Source organism: Ursus arctos, unplaced genomic scaffold (genome assembly GCF_023065955.2).
Source record: "Ursus arctos isolate Adak ecotype North America unplaced genomic scaffold, UrsArc2.0 scaffold_8, whole genome shotgun sequence".
Classification (NCBI taxonomy): Eukaryota; Metazoa; Chordata; class Mammalia; order Carnivora; family Ursidae; genus Ursus; species Ursus arctos.
Window position 1 is genome coordinate 12,888,335 of NW_026623100.1, and position 19,403 is coordinate 12,907,737.

General features: G+C 39.7%; 1 protein-coding gene across 3 annotated transcripts in view; it reads left to right on the forward strand.

The window, feature by feature from the left end:
- Positions 1–7,386: 7,386 nt before the first annotated feature.
- The window catches only part of PLEKHH2 (pleckstrin homology, MyTH4 and FERM domain containing H2), a 102,770-nt gene continuing 90,753 nt past the window's right edge, over positions 7,387–19,403 (forward strand). For all 3 annotated transcript variants that reach the window (XM_026486918.4, XM_026486943.4, XM_026486933.4), the window contains exons 1-2: positions 7,387–7,488; positions 14,537–14,666. In XM_026486918.4, coding sequence (XP_026342703.2) covers positions 14,544–14,666 — 123 coding nt within the window. In that variant the 5' untranslated portion in view covers positions 7,387–7,488; positions 14,537–14,543. The remainder of the gene's footprint in view (positions 7,489–14,536; positions 14,667–19,403) is intronic.

Consider the following 19,403-nt stretch of genomic DNA (forward strand, 5'->3'; position numbering starts at 1 on the left):
TTGAATCACAAGAAATTTAACCCTGGTGTTGAACAAACCAAGCTGTTGGGCTGACATTTTTATATGGTAAACTAATTTTTAAAGCCTCTCAAACATGACAAAAATTATTCTTTCATCTTAAAATTAAAGGCTTTTCTTCTTATCTCATAGCTGTTATGCAGGCGAGTGTGTAAACATACTTTTAGTGTCAAGAAGAAGAAACAGAGTTTAATAATTTTTTTTCTTTCTTTTAAATACTTTCGACTGCTTATCTGGACTATATTCTTCGAGTGAGCACATAACCACCGAATGCTTCTTTAAAATTAATTAATCTTTAAAGTCTCCCAAGAGAAGGAAAAGAGAAGAAAAAGAAACAGAAAAAAAACGTGAGGGAACCAGCTTCAGACAAATATGAAATCGTTCTCGTTAAAAGCTAATTATGTTCCCTCTGCAAGGAGGGGAAAGAAAGTTTAGATAGAGAAAAAAAAATTTAGATATATACACACACAAAAGAGAGTGACATGTAGTTGGTTTGGAGGGAAACTTGACTCCTTGACAACTTTATCAAGCCATAAATTAAAACGGGAGGTCTCGTTAATTCCTGAAGTAGGAAAACAAAGAAGGGGATGTTTCTATGGTTAAACAGAATTTTATCTCTTTTAAACAATCGAGTCAATCTCCTTAAGAAGGTTCTTTCTTCTTCTTGTTCAAAGGCACTTCTCAAACGAATGACCTCACTCATGTCAAGATTTCCCCAAATTGGCCACTGCATTCCAAACTGTCCCTGGTGAAATTGTGCCATTTAGAAAGTTAAGTGTACAAGTTAGCATGTAAAGAGAAAACACAAGGGCAGCAGGTGTGTTGCTTTGAAGAGACGGTGTTTTATATTGAAAAAAAAACCCTAAGGATGGAATGGTCCATAAGAAAAAGACTTGGCTAGCTTTGTGAATCTGGAGCTGGACCAAAAGCCAATGGTTGCTAATCCAGAGCTGAACAGAATCTCCCGATTTGGTGCAGACAAAATTAAACAGTGCAAATCTATGACTATACTAAAAACCATTGAATTGTGCACTTTAAATAGGTGAGTTGTATAGTGTGTGAATTATATCTCAATAAAGCTGTCATGAAAAAAGTCTTCCAAAAGACTATTATATTTGGAAAATACAAAAGTATTGAAATAGTTTCATTGTTTTTATACCAGTGAACAACTGGAAACAACCTAATTGTACATTAACACGAGAATGGTTAAATAAACCAGGGTAGGATCCTATGGTAGAATATTAGTCATTAAAAATGTTTTCAGATAATACTTAATGACAAAGAAAATGCTCACAATAGAATCTTAAGTGTAAAAGCAAGACAGAAAGTGTGAATTCGGCATAATCTTATAAGGAAATCTCATTAAGGGAAAACAGTGTATAGAAATAAACACGAAATGGAAAGACAACAGCATAATAGTGTTTATGAATGATGGATTGTGGGCAATTTCAGTTTTCTTCTTTGTTCTCTCTCTTTATATTTTCCAGTGAAAATGAATTTATATTCCTTTTATAATCAGGAAACAAAATGTTATAAAACAAAAATGGCTGTGGGGAACTAAAAAAAATGTTTTTATGTTGATCTGAGTATACAGGGTAACATAGCACTAAAGTTCAAAATACAGGGTCACCATATGAATTTGGTTACGTGAAGGCACAGAGTACTGAAAACAAGGATGCAAGTAATTACTTTTTCGTTTCAATTGTTAGTTTGAAATGCTGCTGCCAAGTCATCTCACGTTACTCCAACAAGGCTCAGAGCGAACCCACCTCTTGAGTTCAACATGACATTGCCCTCTTCGGTCCCTCCATACAGCCCTCTCATTTGTCTATTTCCCTTCCTTCATCTCCCCACTTCTCGTCACTTCCACTCAGGATTTTCCTGCTGTGTGTCTGCTGTCCTTCAAATAAATGCTTCATGCAAGCTTACAATAGCTGGTGTGTACAAGCATTGTACTTGATTCAGTTCAGTGCCAAATACCTCTTGCATGGTCCTGCCAGGTTTCCTGGAACAGCCATGCTGCATCCCATAGGCAATGATAGAAGAAACCTGGGGCAGGCACTTTGGATCACGTGTGGTGGGTCTCACTCCTCAACACCTCAATGTCAGCTGTTATGGTTGCACAGTCAATTGATGCCAAACCTCTTTCCTTCCAGCTGGGCAGGCTGGTTTAACCTACCTGATGGATACCACCTTCATTCATTCATTCATTCATTCATTCATTCATTCATTCATTCATATACAGGCTATTTCCTCCTGGGCTCAAGGAGTTTCCCCACCCCCGCCCCGCCAATGAAGTAACCAGTTCTTTCTGATTCACCGAATCTTTCCCCAGCTCAAGTGTTCTCTTGAACTCCTCTTTCAGTGTTCTCTACTTTCTACCGTCCTGTTCACCTCTGCTTTTTCCACAGTCTTTTGAGGATCCTTTTTCATTTTACAGTGATTACCTAGGACATCATAATGTCCTTACAGCGTGTCTTCTCTCCGTCAGTGTCGGGGGATGTTGGGGTCAGTTTTGCTGTGTTTTTTTTCTTTCTTTACTTCTGTTTTAAGCTGTCCCTTTATGCAGTATAAAAAGAGAGAGGGAAGATTTTGTTACTAGTTGTGATACGGATCTGTACCAGAACGGCTGCCTCAGCCTGGTAGGTACTGACCCAAAACAGAATCAATCATCTGTTCACATTTAATGCTCTTTTATACCGTCCGGGTCACTGTCTTCCTGTGTGACTCTCATGTGTGATGTCTATGTTTTTAACTTCATGCGTCCTGACCAAGCCACGGCTGACTACCCCCCAATCTGCTCCAATGGTTCTCTTCTTTTCATTTGCCCTAAAATAAGTGATCTGCAGAGCTCTGCCCCAGAGTTTGTCTTTTTCCTTTGTACACACTTGTTCTTTCTCTGTGCTCTTACCAATGCCCATTAAACTCTTACCTCTACCAGTCTTGGTCTTGACCTGGCCCCATCTGTGAGCTGCTCCCCATAGCAGGCTATGATAGTGGGGGCCCAGCTCACCTGGTGGGGTGAGGTGAGATTGAAGAGGGTCCTGCCTTCATTGCAGATCCAAAGGATTGAGCAGGCCATTACAGCTTGGGCATTGGGGACACACCAGCAAGCCAGCCATCTCCCTGGTCCACCTCCACTGGAAGGGCCAGCTTCCTTGGTGCCCAGAGTTTACTGGTTTCCTGGGTTGCAGGTAAACATCTTAGGGCATCCCAGCCTATACCCCAGGCTATACCCCTCAGCTGGGGAGAGCTTGTTCCTGCCAGCCTTATTTCTTTTTCCCAATCTACTTTCCCTTGTCTTTGATATATTTCCCCAGGTACTAGGAATCCTAGTGTCTGAACTGGGGTTTCCACTCTCTCTATTCCAGCCACATGCTCATTCGAGGTGGGGGTCAGTGTCTCCTACCTCTATTGGATTTTATCTGTGATCAGATTAAAGAGCCAGACCTGTCTTCCCAAGTATTTACTCAGCTCCCTTATCCCTGCTCCCTCCAACCTCTCTGTCCTTGCTCCCAGGATACCAAGTGGCTGTGTGATCAGCAATCATTCTGGAATTCACAAGAGTCTCTCCTCTATGCAGATTACCTTGAAATGTATACCCAAACCCAGACCTTTCTCCCCAACTCAGCCTGACTCATTTTCTACTGGCTCTCCTCTCAGGCTGTGCTTGATACATCGTAGCCAAATCTCATTCTCCTCCCAGTTAACTAATTCCTCTTCTCCTTGCTCCTCTATTTTGGTTAATCATTTCCCAGTCACACAAAGCGTCCCAGACCCTCATGTTCCTAACCTTCAAATCAGTTGTTAGAACTTGTAGATTCAGTTTCTTGAAAGAAGTTGAGATGCCGTATAGAGTAGTAGTTACTGTGACTCCAGAATTCCCAGTTCCACTACATAATATCTGGGTAACCTGAGGACAGTGGTGGAACCTCTCTGTGCCTCAGTTGTCCCATCTGTCAGATGGGAATAACAACTGTCCCTACATCACAAAATTGCCATGAGTTCATAGACGCTAAAGCACTTGGAAGGATGTCGGGCTCCTTGTGTCACCTGTCTACTATTTTTGTCTATTCCCCCCAGAACCTTTGATTCCACCATGGCCTTCATTTCATTCTCACCCTGAGCACCCTAGTTCATCTTTTCACAGAACTCCTAACTGTTCCTCCCTCTCCTAGGTATTCTTGCTTCGCGCTGCATAGAGCTTCCTTAAGCACAGCTTTGGTCACCCGTCGTCACTTTTCTCCGCCACTACCCAGCTACCACCACCTCTCACCAGGATGACGGAAATAGTTCCCCATCTGGTCGCATGGAATTTACTGGTGTCTTTTCTAATCCACCTCCATACTCTAGTCACAGCCGATCTTGTCACGTCCCTGCTTAAAACACTTCCGTGGATTCCCAGCACTCCTGGAATAATTGTAGCCACAGCCTTGCTACTCAAAGTGTGACTCTGGAGCTTGTTAGAAATGCCGGATCTGGGTTCCCATCCCAGACCTAGTGCGTCTGAATCTGCATTTTAACAAGATCTCCTCCATTAGTAGCCCTGTTCTTTGAGGCCCCAGATGGTCTGGCCTTCCCTCCTCAACAGCCTCCTCCTGCTCTACTTCTCCCCTTGCTCGCTGAGCCTCATTGTGTTCCTGCCTCTCTGGCCTCCATTAGGTCCCTCCAGTGTCTCAGGCTTCTCCTCACCACAGGGTCTGGGACCTATGCTTCCCGCAACCTGCGATGCTCTTCCCATTATCCTTTTGCTTTTGCCTGGCTGGTTGCTTCAGGCCTCAGCTCAACTGTCATTTTCTCAAAAAGGCCTTCCTGACTCCTAAGACCAGGCCAGGTCCCCTTCTTACTCAGTTGCATAGCATCTCGTGGTTTTCCTTTAGAACACCTAATGCAATTTGTAATTGCATCTTTATTTGCATGAATATTTAAGGAATGTGTATCCCTCCCTCTAACCACAACTCTATGAAGATGCAAACCATGTTTGTTTGCATGAATATTTAAGGAATGTGCATCTCTCCCCCTAGACCGCAACTCTATGAAGATACAAACCATGTTTGTTTTGCTCATCGTTGTATTCCTCAGAATCTAGTACAGTGCCTGGAATATTATAAATACTTAATAAAATAAATCTATTGCTGCCTTTGTTCATTCACATAACAGATATTTATTGTATACCTACTATATGCCATTCTTTAGATGCTGGATGTATATTAAAAAGGAAAGCCACACAGTTTCTGCTCTCATTACAGTCTAGTGGGGGGAAACAGGCAATCAAATAATCACAATAAATATAATTTTACAACTGAGGTAAATACTATGAAGCAAAGGTACAGAATGCCATGAATGTTCAGGAAGGCTGGTCAGAGATACTTTCCAACTGCTGCTACTCAAGATAAAAACCATAAAATTCAACATGTATTTTCCTTTTTAAAACAGCTTTATTGAGGTTTAATTCATATAACGGATGATTCACTCATTTAAACTATACCTGTCAATGGCGTCTAGCATATTCATAGAGTTGTACAATCATCACCACAAATTTTAGAATATTTTCATTTCCCCAAAGCTATCCCTCCCATCCTCCCCAGCCCCTCATCACTACTAATCTATTTCCTGGCTCTATAAATTTGTCAATTCTGGACACTTCATGTAAATAAAATCATATAAAATGTGATCTCTTGTGACTCATTTCTTTCACTTAGCATAATACTTTCAAAATTTATCTATGCTGTAGCATTTATAAGTACCTCATTTCTTTTCACTGCTAAGTAATATTCCACTGTACCATGTATTTTTCTTAGCACAGCCAAACACAGGATGCCATTCCACTGTATTTGCCATAGCCAAACAAATTCAGTTTGTCATGTTTCTAGAAAAAGGTGACAGTAAGTAAATGTTGGCTGAGATTTACGAGGGTGGCAGCCGTGTTTAGAAAGCTTCTTTTCATGAGTGACTTTATTCACTCAGCTCTCTTAGTCTGTTTAGTATTCTGACTCACAAACGGAAGTGATTCTATTTTGGCATCCTTTCTCTCTTTCTCCTGCACTTAGCTCTTTGGTCTCTACTGACTTGCTGTGCTAAATTATGCAAGTTACTTAAACTGTTTATTTAACTCCTGCGTGCTCTGTAAAATAAGCCCAGTCCAGCCTGCTTGTTTGCTAAAGCTGTTTGGAGACAATTTTTCATATGATATGCATCATCAGCTTCCACAGAAGGCAGAAGGAATTTGATGTGTGGGGGTAGTCTGGGATCCAGTCCAAAATTAGTGCTCATCTGGAAGAAATATGGAAGCCTGATACTTGCTCGCTGGCCTTTTAGTTGTACTCACTTATTGCCTTCCCTCTGAGGAACTTTGTAAATCTTTATCTCTTTCATGCGTTTTCTATATAAGGTGAGATAAGCTTTAAAAAAAAAAAGACGGTAATGGAAAAAGCCTTCTGACATCCTTTATTGGCCCACTATGAACTAAAGAGAGTAATTTGTCTGACCTAGCTTTATGACCTGCAGAAGGATTACCCATGATAGCCAGAATTCTAATTTTCCCCCCTTGAGACTGTCCTTGCCAGACCCCATCTTGGGATGTAAAATCCAATTAGACTAAAATAATCTCTCATCTACTTATGCAGTGCTCTGTGCTGGATGCTGAGGAGGCTGCAAAAAGAAAGAAAATGAATCCCTGGTTTCAAAGAGCTCACAATCTAATGGAGAGATAAGAAGCAGTACATGAGGACGAATGAGCTAAGAGCCAAGAGGAGTAGAAACAAGAGAAGAGATTATTGCTAGGAAGGCTGACAAGAATGGTTACATGGAGAAGATTATTTGAGCTGTGTCTTAGAGGACAGTTAGAACTTTTAAAGGGGACGTAGAAAATGGTAGGTAAACGTTTCAAATGGACTTCCCTGGGGTGTGTAAAGGGCAGCTGTAAAAAAAATAATAAACCTGCAAAAGTAGGGCGGAGGCCTCGAATACTAGCCTAGGGAGTCTATTCTTGATAATTTAAGCAAAAGAAAGCCAACGAAGTCTTTGGCAGGGCGTCCATCAAAAGTGCACTTCAGGACAGTGAACCTGGCAAGAGGGTAAAAGATGGATTGGCAAGAGGAGAGACCTCAGGTTGGGAGACCAAACAGGTGGGTGCTGAGCCGAGGCAGAGAGAACGGAAAGGAGGTGACGGCTAGGACAACCTCTGAACTGTAGGTATGGCGAAGGCTAGGGGCAGACGGGACAGAACTCCCTTCTGAGGTAGGACCTGGGAGGAGTCCAAGTCATAGCCACACCCCCAGGTGACGTCAGACGGGCGGCTGCGCTTCCGACTGGCTATTCCGACCGCCAGTCCTAGGAGAAGGCGGTGCCCTGCCCCCTCCCGGCCCGCTCCGGGCTCGGAGCTGGGCGGGCGCCCGCGGAGAGCCCCGGGAGCCCCGCGCCAGGCGCGGCCAGGACCTCGGGCGCTGCAGCCGGGGGCCCGCAGCAGAGGTAGGCAGATGGAGAGGGCCCGGAGCTGAGGGGCGATCCCAGCGGCTCAGATGCCGGGATCCGCGCCCCTCGAGAGCGCGCCGTCCCGGGGGCTCGCCGTACGGAGGTTGGGGGCGGCGGGCACAGCCGGCGGGCGGGGACCGGGACGGTGGAGCGCGTTGGGTCTGGATGGAGCGGGACTCGCCCCCGCGCCTCCCGCCGCAGCCCGGGTACTCGGTGTCGCCCCACTCGCTGCCCCCAGGACTGGGGTTCGGCCGGAGGCGGCGGCCAGTGGCTCCTCGCCCCCTGCTCTCCGGTGACATTTTGTTTGAAAATGCGGGGCCCGGGTGTGTGGCGCGGCGCGGGCGGTCCTGGGGGGCGCAGACGGCAGTCCCGCGTCCCCGCGCCCGGTGGCCCGCGCAGCCAGGGATGCTGCGACTCGGCCTCGGCTTCCCAGGAGCCGCGCGGTGATCTCGGGGGTGAAACTTCTCAAAACTTGAAAGAACCGTTTTCTGCCCCTCGAGTTGCCGGAATGTCAAAGTGCCCTTAGGTGACCTCCCATGAAACTGCGCTGGCCCTGAAGTTACTAGACCACTTTTTAAAAGACGGAACATTTGAGCCATCGATTTTGATGTGGGAAACTCTGTGGAAAGAGCAAGTCGAACGATTTACGCGTAAAAGCTTTGGTGCTGTGCTACCTGCAGGTCCCTGCTTTCTTTGTGAAAGTGCCTGTCGCAAGCCTCGACCGCACAGCGGTGTGTGTCCCCCGAGGAGCTGTGGAGTCAGGAGCACGGCTGCTCCGGGCAGTGCCACCGAAGGGTGGCACTTAGCCCAAGTGGGGCTGGTTGGTGGTCAGGAGGCTTCTTAAACAAGGCATGCCTCAGTGCGGCCAAGAAAGAGATCCTTTCTGCTTTAGAAAAGAAATACACAGTTACCTGGCCAAGTTAAGCCGTGCCTTAAGAGGAGAGAATTAAAGAATGTGAGTGGCTAACCCTGAGCTTCATCAGGATAAGCCTAAATAGATGAATTCTTTCTTTTCTTTTTCTTTCTCTTTTGGGATTTGGAAGAGAAACAGGAAGTCAGAGATTCGGAGAAAGGAGCATTCACTCCATAATTGTAAACAGTTTATTTTGTGTCAGTAAATGTTTCCCAAAGTCATGGGGTGGGGGGGATATTTTGAAAACCAAGACTTTTCCTGTCCACTGCAGTGAAGGTAGATTACTTTCAAATTCAAAATCTAGAACTGATATTTATTTAGCAAATGGTTATAACTCCCAAAGCCATACAGTTATGTTCTAGAAAATCAATGGTAATGGAAAACGGATGTTGTTCAGTTAGAATCTTTACTCAAGAGGGTGTATTAACACAACAGTTACTTTATACTAACCGAAATTACAGAATGAAATGAGGAAATCAGGTGTCTAGACCTCCAGGGGACCATGTGCCAACCAATCTGTAGTTTTGAATTTTTTTAAATTATGACCCTATTAATAGTGAATTCAGTCATTAGATGCCAATTTAATAATATTCTTAAGGGCTTTCTACTTCATTGTAAAATACATAATAAGCATAACTAAAGATATGAATAGGTACGTTTAACTTAGAGTTTATTTATTGTGTCATTTTCACAGCAAAGTATCTCGGTAAGATATGTGCATGAACTTGCCATATTTGAGGTTAAAACATTTCCCTCTAAATCATTTGAGTTAATGGTGGAATTCTTGGCAGGAATAACGCCCAACAATGGATCATTAAATTTGTAAATGTTGACCTACTATACATCCATGTAAACGGTTATTTTTTTTTTTAATCATTTTTATTTTTGAATTTTAGAGTGGGGAAGATCTTTTTAAAGTATAAAACAAAGCCCAGAGTCCATGAAGAAAATGATTGTTACACTTTACCACATATTTAAATAAATTTATTTCTTTGTGTATATCACAAACAAGTTTTAGAAGACAACGAATGTGTGGGGAACAATTGTGTAAATAAATGTGCGATAAGAATATTTGTATCTGCTTAAGTTTTAAAAAATATTTTTACTTGAGTATAGTTGACATATAATGTTACATTAGTTTCAGGTGTACAACATAGTGATTCAACAGCTCTATACAACTGTTACTTTTTCTTTACTCATTTGTAAATAAATGCTCTTTTTAAAATTAAGGTATAATTTACGAACCATAAAATTTACCCTTTTAAAGTGTACAGATCACGAGGTTGTGCAACCATCAGCACTATCTAATTCTGGGATAATTTTGTTCATTCCAAAAAGAAACCCCAAACTCATTAGCTGTTGATCACCATTACCCTCTCTTCACAGCCTTTGGCAACCGTAACTTACTTTTTTCTGTCTCTTTGATTTACCTATTTCATGTAAATGGAATCATACTATATGTGGCCTTTTATGTCAGGCTTCTTTACTTGGCATCAAGGATAATTGTCATAGCATATATTAGTACTTTATTCTCTTTTTTTTTTTTGGTGGCTGAATAATATTCCAGTGTACAGATATACCACATTCTGTTTATCCATTCATCTGATGATGGACACTTGGATTGTTTCCACTTTTTGGCTATTTGAAAAATGGTGTTATGAACATACACAAGTTTTATACAACTTTTTGTTGTAGACTTATGTATTCCGTTCTCTTGAGTATATAGTTAGCATATAGCATAGCCCCAGAGCTGCTGGGCCATGTGGTACCTTTATGTTAAAACTCTTGAGGCACTGTTAAACTATTTTCCAAAGCAGCTATACCATTTTTACATTCTCAATAGCAAATCATGAGGGTTCCAATTTCTCCGCATCCTCACCCACACTTGTTATTACATGTCTTTATTATCATAAGCAACCTATTTGGTATGCAGTAATTGTCGTGATTTTAATTTGCCTTTTCCCTTATAGCTAATGATGTTGAGCATCTTCTCATGTGCTCATTGGCCATTTGTATATCTTCCTTGGAGCAATGTCTATTTAGATCCTTTGCCTACTTTTTAGTTATTTTTTTAAAAGATATTTATTTATTTATTCGACAGAGATAGAGACAGCCAGCGAGAGAGGGAACACAAGCAGGGGGAGTGGGAGAGGAAGAAGCAGGCTCATAGTGGAGGAGCCTGATGTGGGGCTCGATCCCATAATGCTGGGATCACGCCCTGAGCCGAAGGCAGATGCTTAACCGCTGTGCCACCCAGGCGCCCCTACTTTTTAGTTATATTGTTTTTTATTGTTGAGTTGTAAGAGTTCTTTATATATTCTGGATAAAAGTCTCCTAGATACATGAGTTGCAAATATTTTTCTCCCTTCTGTGGGTTACCTTTCCATTTTCTTGGTGGTGTCCTTTGAAACGAAAGTTTTACATTTTGATTAAGTCCAGTTTATCTAAATTCTTTTTGATTATGTATGCTTTGGATGTGAAATCTAAGGAAGTGTTGCCTAATCTAAGGCCACAAAGATTTACCCCTGTCTTTTGTTCTAAGAGTTTTCGAGCGTTGGCTCTTACATTTAGGTCTTCGATACATTTTGAGTTAGTTTTTGTATGTGTTGTGATGGAGGGGGGTCCAAATTCATTCTTTTGCATGTGGATATCTAGTTGTTTAGCACCATTGTTGAAAAGACTGTTCTTTCCCCCATTGAGTGGTTTTGGCACCCTTGTCAAAAATCAATTGACTATAAATGTGAGGTCTTATTTTTGGACTCTTGATTTTATTCCATTGATCATATGTCTATCTTTATGGCAATACCATACAATTTTGACTACTGTAGCTTTGTAGTAATTTTTGAAATTGGGACATATGAGTCTCAAGATTGTTTTGGCTATTTTGGATCCCTTGAATTTCCATCTGAATTTTGAATCAACTTGCCAATTTTTACCAAAAAATGAAGTTGGAATTTTGAGAGAGATCGAATTGAATGTGTGTGTGCCCATTTGCTAGTATTGGCATCTGCACAATATTAAGTCTTCCAATCCATGAACGTGGATGTCTTTCATTTGTTTAGGTCTTCTTTAGTTTCTTTCAGTCATGTTTTGTAGTTCTCAGAGTACAAGTCTTAACACTTCTTTTGTTAAATTTATTCCTAAATATTTAGTTATTTTTGATGCTATTGTATGGGTAATATATTCTTGATTTCATTTTTGGATTTTTTTCTTGCTAATGCATAGGAAAACAGTTGATACAATTGATTGTATTTTGAGCTGGCTTCTTGAAACCTTGCTGAACCCAGGTAGTTCTAAGAGCGTTTTTGTGAATTCCTTAGAATTTTCTATGTACAAGATCATGACATCTGAAAAGAGAGATCATTTTGTTTTCTTTTTCTTTTTCTTTCTTTCTTTTTAATTTTCTAGTATGTGCCAGGCCCAGAGATAGATTTAGTTTTCAAACTGGATTCTTTTTATTTTGTTTTCTGGCCCTGGCTAGAACCTCTAGTACAGTGTTGACCAGAAGTGGCAAAAGCAGACATCCTTTTCTTATTCCTGGTCTTTGGCACATCAGTCATTTATCATTAAGTATGATGTTAGCTGTGGACTATTTATAGGTGCTTTTTATTATGCTGAAGAAATTCCCTTCTATTACTAGCTTATTGAATGTTTTTATCATGAAAGGGTGTTGAATTTTGTCAAATGGCTTTTTCTGCATTGAATGAAATGATTATGTGGTTTTTGTCTGTTACGATATAAATATGGTTCACTGTATTGATTGATTTTCATTTGTTGAAAAATATCTACCTTTATGTTATTTTTTAAACTGTAGAGATTTTACAGTAGAACATATACAAGTTATTTTAAATGTAGAGCAAAAATTCACCAACATGAATTAAACTCCTCTTGTTTAACAGTATCTGTACATTTCTGTGCAAAGATACAAATGATTGAAGTCTTCGTGACGTCTCTTTCAGGACTGCTTTTGATTTTATAATATTTCCACCATATTTTCTTTCTGTGTCCACTCTAAAGCTAAGGAGGAAAGAAATGAAGTAGCAGAATTGAGAAAAAATTCGTGACTGACAAACTTTGTGCATTATGTGCTCCTTTATCATTGATAGTAAATGTAATGTGGGGAATGATGAAGGTCATTAACAAGGTGGATATCCTTAGCAGAAACTCAGAAAACAATGGTGTGAGCCTTCTATAAAAACAAAGAAATGAGGGGCGCCTGGGTGGCACAGCGGTTAAGCGTCTGCCTTCGGCTCAGGGCATGATCCCGGCGTGATGGGATCGAGCCCCACATCAGGCTCTTCTGCTATGAGCCTGCTTCTTCCTCTCCCACTCCCCCTGATTGTGTTCCCTCTCTCGCTGGCTGTCTCTATCTCTGTCGAATAAATAAATAAAATCTTAAAAAAAAAAAAACAAATAAATGAAAAGAGAATGATTTCCAGTTTTACACTTATAAGTTTCCCTGAAATTATGGCTAGAATAATTTTAGGAGCATCTGGAAGCTTTGAGATGGTTGGTGGTCTTAATAAAGTTGTAACCTCTATAGAACAACTCTACTTTTATTTATTTCTAAATTTTTGAATGATAATGTCAGTATTAATGTGAAAACTGGTTTAAGCACAAAACAATATTTACACTAAGAAAATAATCTTTTGTGGGTTTTTAGCAACACCAGGTTTTTAAAAACTTGTATAGGTTTCAGAAGGGTTATATTATACTAAATACTGAGAAAATCAACTTGGTTAATATGTGAGGGACACATATTTTTGGAAAACAAAAGAATGGTACACTTCCGCTGCAGATCTATCCTGGGGTTCTCAGAGTTTTACTGTCACATATATGCCGAGACCAGGGCTTGGCTCCTTGTGGAAATCCATTCCTAATGCAAATTTTATCTGTTCAAAGCTAGGGCAATTCAGAAATATATCAAGCCATCTATTCAAATGGCTTGATGAAACATTAACATTTAAAACAACGTTTATGAATCCCAGAACCAGAAACAATGAAGTTATAGTTTTTTTTGCACTTTAGAGTTTCAAAACCAGTTCCCCTGCTTCCTGGCTTCCTTCTTACAGGGCTTTTCCCTGGGATTTATCTCCTCCAGAAGGAAACGTTAATGTCATGGGAAGCACTTATTCCAGATTTACTTAATGTAGGTGATTCCAATTTTTATATTTATATCTTTTCTTGAACCAGAAAAAAAATTATACAAACATATCCAAGGTCATAATACTTTGCCCAGTTAAATATGCCAAGGGATTTTTGGCTTGAAAGAGAGCTTGGACCAAGACAAATTTAGGGTGATGGTAAGTAATAATTGTGATGTAAATCTAACTTATAATTGTAGGGCTAGTAATGAAGTCTCTTAGGTTATTCTATCAAGCTACCAACTGAATCAAATCAAAATGAGATAATTCTGTAAATTTAGGAGTGTGGTAAAATTATGAGCTGAAAGATTTAAAAAATGTTTTATCTGTTGGGCAGAGCTAAAATTATACCAGTAGTCTGTGTTTGGGTGGTGCTATCATTCTGTCCAAAGTACTATTAAAAATAGCAGTCTTTCATTTGTTCCTCACAATATATTCAGGAGGAACAATGGTTTATTATGATCAGTGTCTTGCTTTTTCAAGATTGGGTAAACTGAGGGGTGCCTGGGTGGCTCAGTCCTTAAGTGTCTGCCTTCAGCTCAGGGCGTGATCCTAGGGTCCTGGGATAGAGCCCTGCATCGGGCTCCCTGCTGGGCTGGGAAGCCTCCTTCTCCCTCTCCCACTCCCCCGGCTTGTGTTCCCCATCTCACTGGCTATCTGTCTGTCTGTCTGTCAAATGAATAAATAAAATCTTAAAAAAAAAAAAAAGCTTTTAAAAAAGAAAAAGATTGGGTAAGCTGAGACATGGAAAGGATACGTTATATAGAAAAGTTGGCTAATAAACACATTGGGCCTCCAACCCTGGCCTCCTGTCTTCCACTAAGTTTTTTCCATGAGCTATTCAGCCAGTTCTGAAATTTATCTGAGAATTTATAAAATTTGGATGTGGATATCATTACTTGGTAACTAGAATGTGTACATGGGATGATGTAATGAATTATCCTGAATGCCAGTGCGTATGACGCTATTTGAATGCTTTCTTTTCTAGAATAAATATGGCAGAGCTTTCTGAGACAGAAGGACCAGTCGATTGGAAAGAACGATGTGTAGCTCTGGAGTCCCAGCTCATGAAATTTAGAGTTCAAGCAAGCAAGATAAGAGAGCTCTTAGCAGAGAAGGTAAGCGTTTCTCTCCAACCTTTGTTATTAAACATCAGCTGTTTGGGGGCATATTTCATTTACATTAAGTAATCTCAGTACTTTTGGGGGTAAGCAATTTTCAAATAAAGAACATAATTTAACTTTTTGTCAGGGCTTTGAAGTTATTTTTGACATATCCTTTTGCCAGTTTTAGAGTGAATTGGACATTAAGCCAAAAAGCATTTCTATGCCTATACTAGTGGGATACGTAGGAATCGTGTGTATTTGATGAATGTGGAGTTCATTCATTCCCGAGAGATAAGCTATAATTTATGTGATTTTGCTGGAGGTGTGTGACAGCCTTTTAATTTACTAAATGTTTAGGAAAATCATGTTTAAAGTGATTATAGAAGAATATTCCCTATTGATAGTAAAACATGTTTATACTGTATTTGAAAGTATGCATCTATTTAGGAATTTGTGTTGACTAACTGTATATCACTAGACTATGGTCTGGGCTAACATCAAGTTTAATATAATTATATGCTTCTCTTAATAGTTCTAGTCATGTAATTAAAATTTCATCTACGTCATAGGAATTCTTTTTGCATGTATGTGTATAAAACCCATGGATTAATTCATTCATTTGTTCAGTCATTCAACAAATATTCACTGAGGGCTCATTTTGTGCCAGACACTCTTCTTAATGCTACAGTTACATCAATGAACAAGAACACCCATACTCCTGTTTGCAGGGAACCTGCATTCTAGACCTGTACTGTCCAATATGGTAACCACTAGCCACAGGTGACTACTGAGCACTTGAAATGAGGCTAGTACAAATTGAGATGTGTTGCAAATGTAAAATACATCTTGATTTCAAATATTTAGTGTGAAAAAAAGAATGTAAAATATCTTAGCAATAATTTCCATATTGATCCCATGCTGAAATAACATTTTGGATATTAGATTAAATAGAAAATACTAAAATTAATTACCACTGTTTCTTTTTACTTTTTAAATATGATCCCTAGAAAATCTTAAATTACGTATATAACTCACATTATATTCTTTTTTTAAAGATTTATTTATTTAAAAATTTTTAAAATTATTTTTAAAATTTTAATTCCAGGGTAGGTGACATAGAGTGCTATGTTAGTTTCAAGTGTACAATATAGTGATTCAGCAGTTCCACACATTACTCAGTGCTCATCAAGACAAGTGCTCTCCTAAACCCCCTCACCAATTTCACCAATCCACCCATACACCTCCCCTCTGGTAACCGTCTATTTGTTCTCTATAGTTAAGAGTCGGGTTTTTTTGTTTGTCTCTCTCTCTCTCTCTTTTTTTTTTTTTTTTGTTCATTTGTCTTGTTTCTTAAATTCCACATGTGAGTGAGATCATATGGTATTTGTTTTTCTCTGGCTTATTTCACTTAGCATTATTCTCCCTAGATCCATCCAAGTTGTTGCAAATGGCAAGATTTCATTCTTTTTTATGGGTGAATAATATTCCATATTCCATATATATATCACATCTTCTTTATCCATTCATCTATCATTGGACACTTCAACTGCTTCTATAGTTTGGCTATAATGCTGTAGTAAACATAGGGATGCATGAACCCTTCGAATTAGTGTTTTCATATTCTTTGGGTAAATACCCAGTAGTGCAGTTACAGGCTCATAGGATCATTCTATTTTTAATTCTTTGAGGAACCTCCTTACTGTTTTCCAAGTGGCTGCACCAGTTGCATTTCCACCAACAGTGCACAAGGATTCCTTTTTCCCCATCCTCAGCAGCACTTGTTTCTTATGGTTTTGGTTTTAGCCATTCTGACAGGATGACTCACGTTATATTTCTCTTGGACAGTGCTGTCCAGATGGCTAGAGAAATGGTATTGTCATTCATAACTGATCAGAAGAATTTACAGGTGATTTCTCAAGCACTTGTCTGCATAATCCTTTGAGATGGAGACGGGTACACACATCACATCTTCAAAAAAGATTTTTTTTTAAAAGATTTTATTTTTATTTATTTGAAGAGAGAGAGACAGCCAGCAAGAGAGGGAACACAAGCAGGGGGAGTGGGAGAGGAAGAAGCAGGCTCCCAGCGGAGGAGCCTGATGTGGGGCTCGATCCCACAACTCCGGGATCACGCCCTGAGCCGAAGGCAGACGCTTAACGACTGCGCCACCCAGGCGCCCCCAAAAAAGATTTTTAATCTTCCATTGATAGCTGAGAATCTCTCTCTTTTTTAAAGATTTTATTTTTAAGTAATCTCTACATCTACTATAGGGCTCAAACTCACAACCCCAAGATCAAGAGTCACATGCTCCACAGACTGAGCCAGCCAGGCTCCCTGCTAGCTGAGAATCTCTTAGCACGGAACTATTCTAATAAAATCCAGGAAACACCATTCATTTTAAACTTTCATATTATCATCTTAAATTTTTGTGCTTTAACATCTTTTAGGTGGAAAGATTAAAATTATTCAATTCACTTTGGGTCGAAGGATGACCTAGTAGCAGGCTTTGTGGAAAAAACCCCCAATATCAATTGGCTTTGTTTATCACTATTAGAATAAAAGTTATAATCTGAAAAAAAAAATCCCATTTTGAATATCTCCTAAGTTAAGGAAGCTTATTCTAACTCAAAGTTAGTGACTCATGCTTGGTCTTTTGCTCCTCTCTCTATAAAAATCATTTTCCAGGTTGTGCTGATTTATCTAGTATTTTCCACCATCCCAGCCAGTCCATACAATGACTTTATTCAGATCATCAATTATATGCTCGTTTCTATACCTCATGGACACTTGCCAGCTGTTGCCTTAGCCTTCTAGCAGGTAGCACACTGTTGGCCACAGCCTCCTTAAAATTTTCTTGGTTCCTTTGACTTCTGTACTCTCTGGGTTTCTTTGTGGACTAAACAGGAGTTATGCTTATTTGGGCTTCTTTGAATTGACCGTTAAGTTCTAAATTTTATGGCAACATTTGTTCTTTAGAAGGCATGTTTCAATAACTTTCTTTATGAGTGCCCGTTTTTCAGAATTTAGAAGTGTCATTTTCTCCATAAGTACATTTATAACTAAGCTTTTTGACTGTTAGTTTATGTTAGTAGGTCTTGTTTTTTTCTTTGCCAGTGAATGAATATTGAGAAGAATATTATTTCAAAGTTGCTGTCGTAGGGGCGCCTGTGGCTTAGTCAGTTAAGCGTCTGCCTTCGGCTTAGGTCATGATCTCAGGGTCCTGGGATTGAGCCCCTCCTGCTTCTCCTTCTCCCTCTGCCTGCTGCTCCCCCTGCTTGTGCGCACGCTCTCTCTCCGCCAAATAAATAAAATCTTTTAAAAAACTGCTATTGTAGTTGTGGCTTCTTTCTTCCTCCTTCATCTTCTTCGTCTTCTGTATTTTTTTATCTGTGTCTTAGATCCTGTGACAGATCTAAGAGATGGAATTATTCAGATGTGTTTTACACAGTGGAAAGTGGACAAGTATGCCAAGTTACTCATGGTTTCCCAGTAAATATATTCAACACTAAAATGAGAATAAAGTTTTTCACAATATTTTCTGTTCTATTCCATTACGAAATACTTTTCCCTGGATTAAAATTATTTTTGGTACCTACCCATGTTCTAATAAAAATACCAAATATTTGTTGATTTATTATGTGTTAAGCACTTCATAGATATAATTTATTTAATTCTTATAACAAGCTATGAAGTAAGACATTTTGTTGTTCCCATTTTACAGATTGGGAAACTGATGCTTACTATGTGCTGGGCAATCATCTTTATATACACATTGTTAGTGCTTTATATATATATATATATATATATATACACACACACATATGTATAAATCTACTTATATATTATAAATTATATGTATAGAAATAGATATTTATATAATATATAAAATGCTTTATATATATTAACTTTTTAATTCTTAACACCCCATGAGGTAAGTACCAATATTATTCCTTTTTATCCAGGAGGAAACTTAGGCACATCAAAGTTCCTTAAGTTGCCTTAGTTTATGCTGAAGAGTGAGTGATGGAGACAAGAATTGAAACTGACCATTCTGCTTTTAGAGCCTGAATGCTTAGACATCACCCTCTATGGCTTCCCTAATCTAGTCTTATTACCACATTCCTTGCTTTCTCTGATATACTCAGCCACTCATCGATTCTGTCTTCTCCTCAGGCATGCAACATTTAAATCCATCTCTGCTTGAGGGCAGGTATCTATGTGTGTTAGGATGTGTGTATGTATATAGTAATAACAATTTAGATAGCACTACATATTTTTAAAGAAAACCCTACTGCGTTGCTTCTGCATGCCAACTTGAGTCTCTCAACGTTGCATTCCAGAGGCCAGTCTGGTCCCATCCATAACCTTTGGTTTTGTGTTAGGACCAGTCTGCCCCAAGGCTTCTCCCGAATAGTTCTCCAGACCTTCCCCCCATATGGAGGCAGGCCCAAGGCTGAAGATTCTTGAGAGAATACTAATTTGATTCTTCAGCTCTTTGCCAGGAATTCTGGCCAACTTTTCTTTCCTGCAACAGTTCTGGTTCTTAGTTCTGTTTTATTGGCACTGGCTATAGGCAGCTAACACTAGGTGCCAACTATGGTTCTTAGCCTTTGCTACAACAACCATCAGCTGGTTTAAACCCCACAGTAACCCTACTCGGGGACTATTGTTATACCGAATGTCAAGATGTTGACGTTAAGATTGAGAGTATTTGAGGGGCGCCTGGGTGGCACAGCGGTTAAGCGTCTG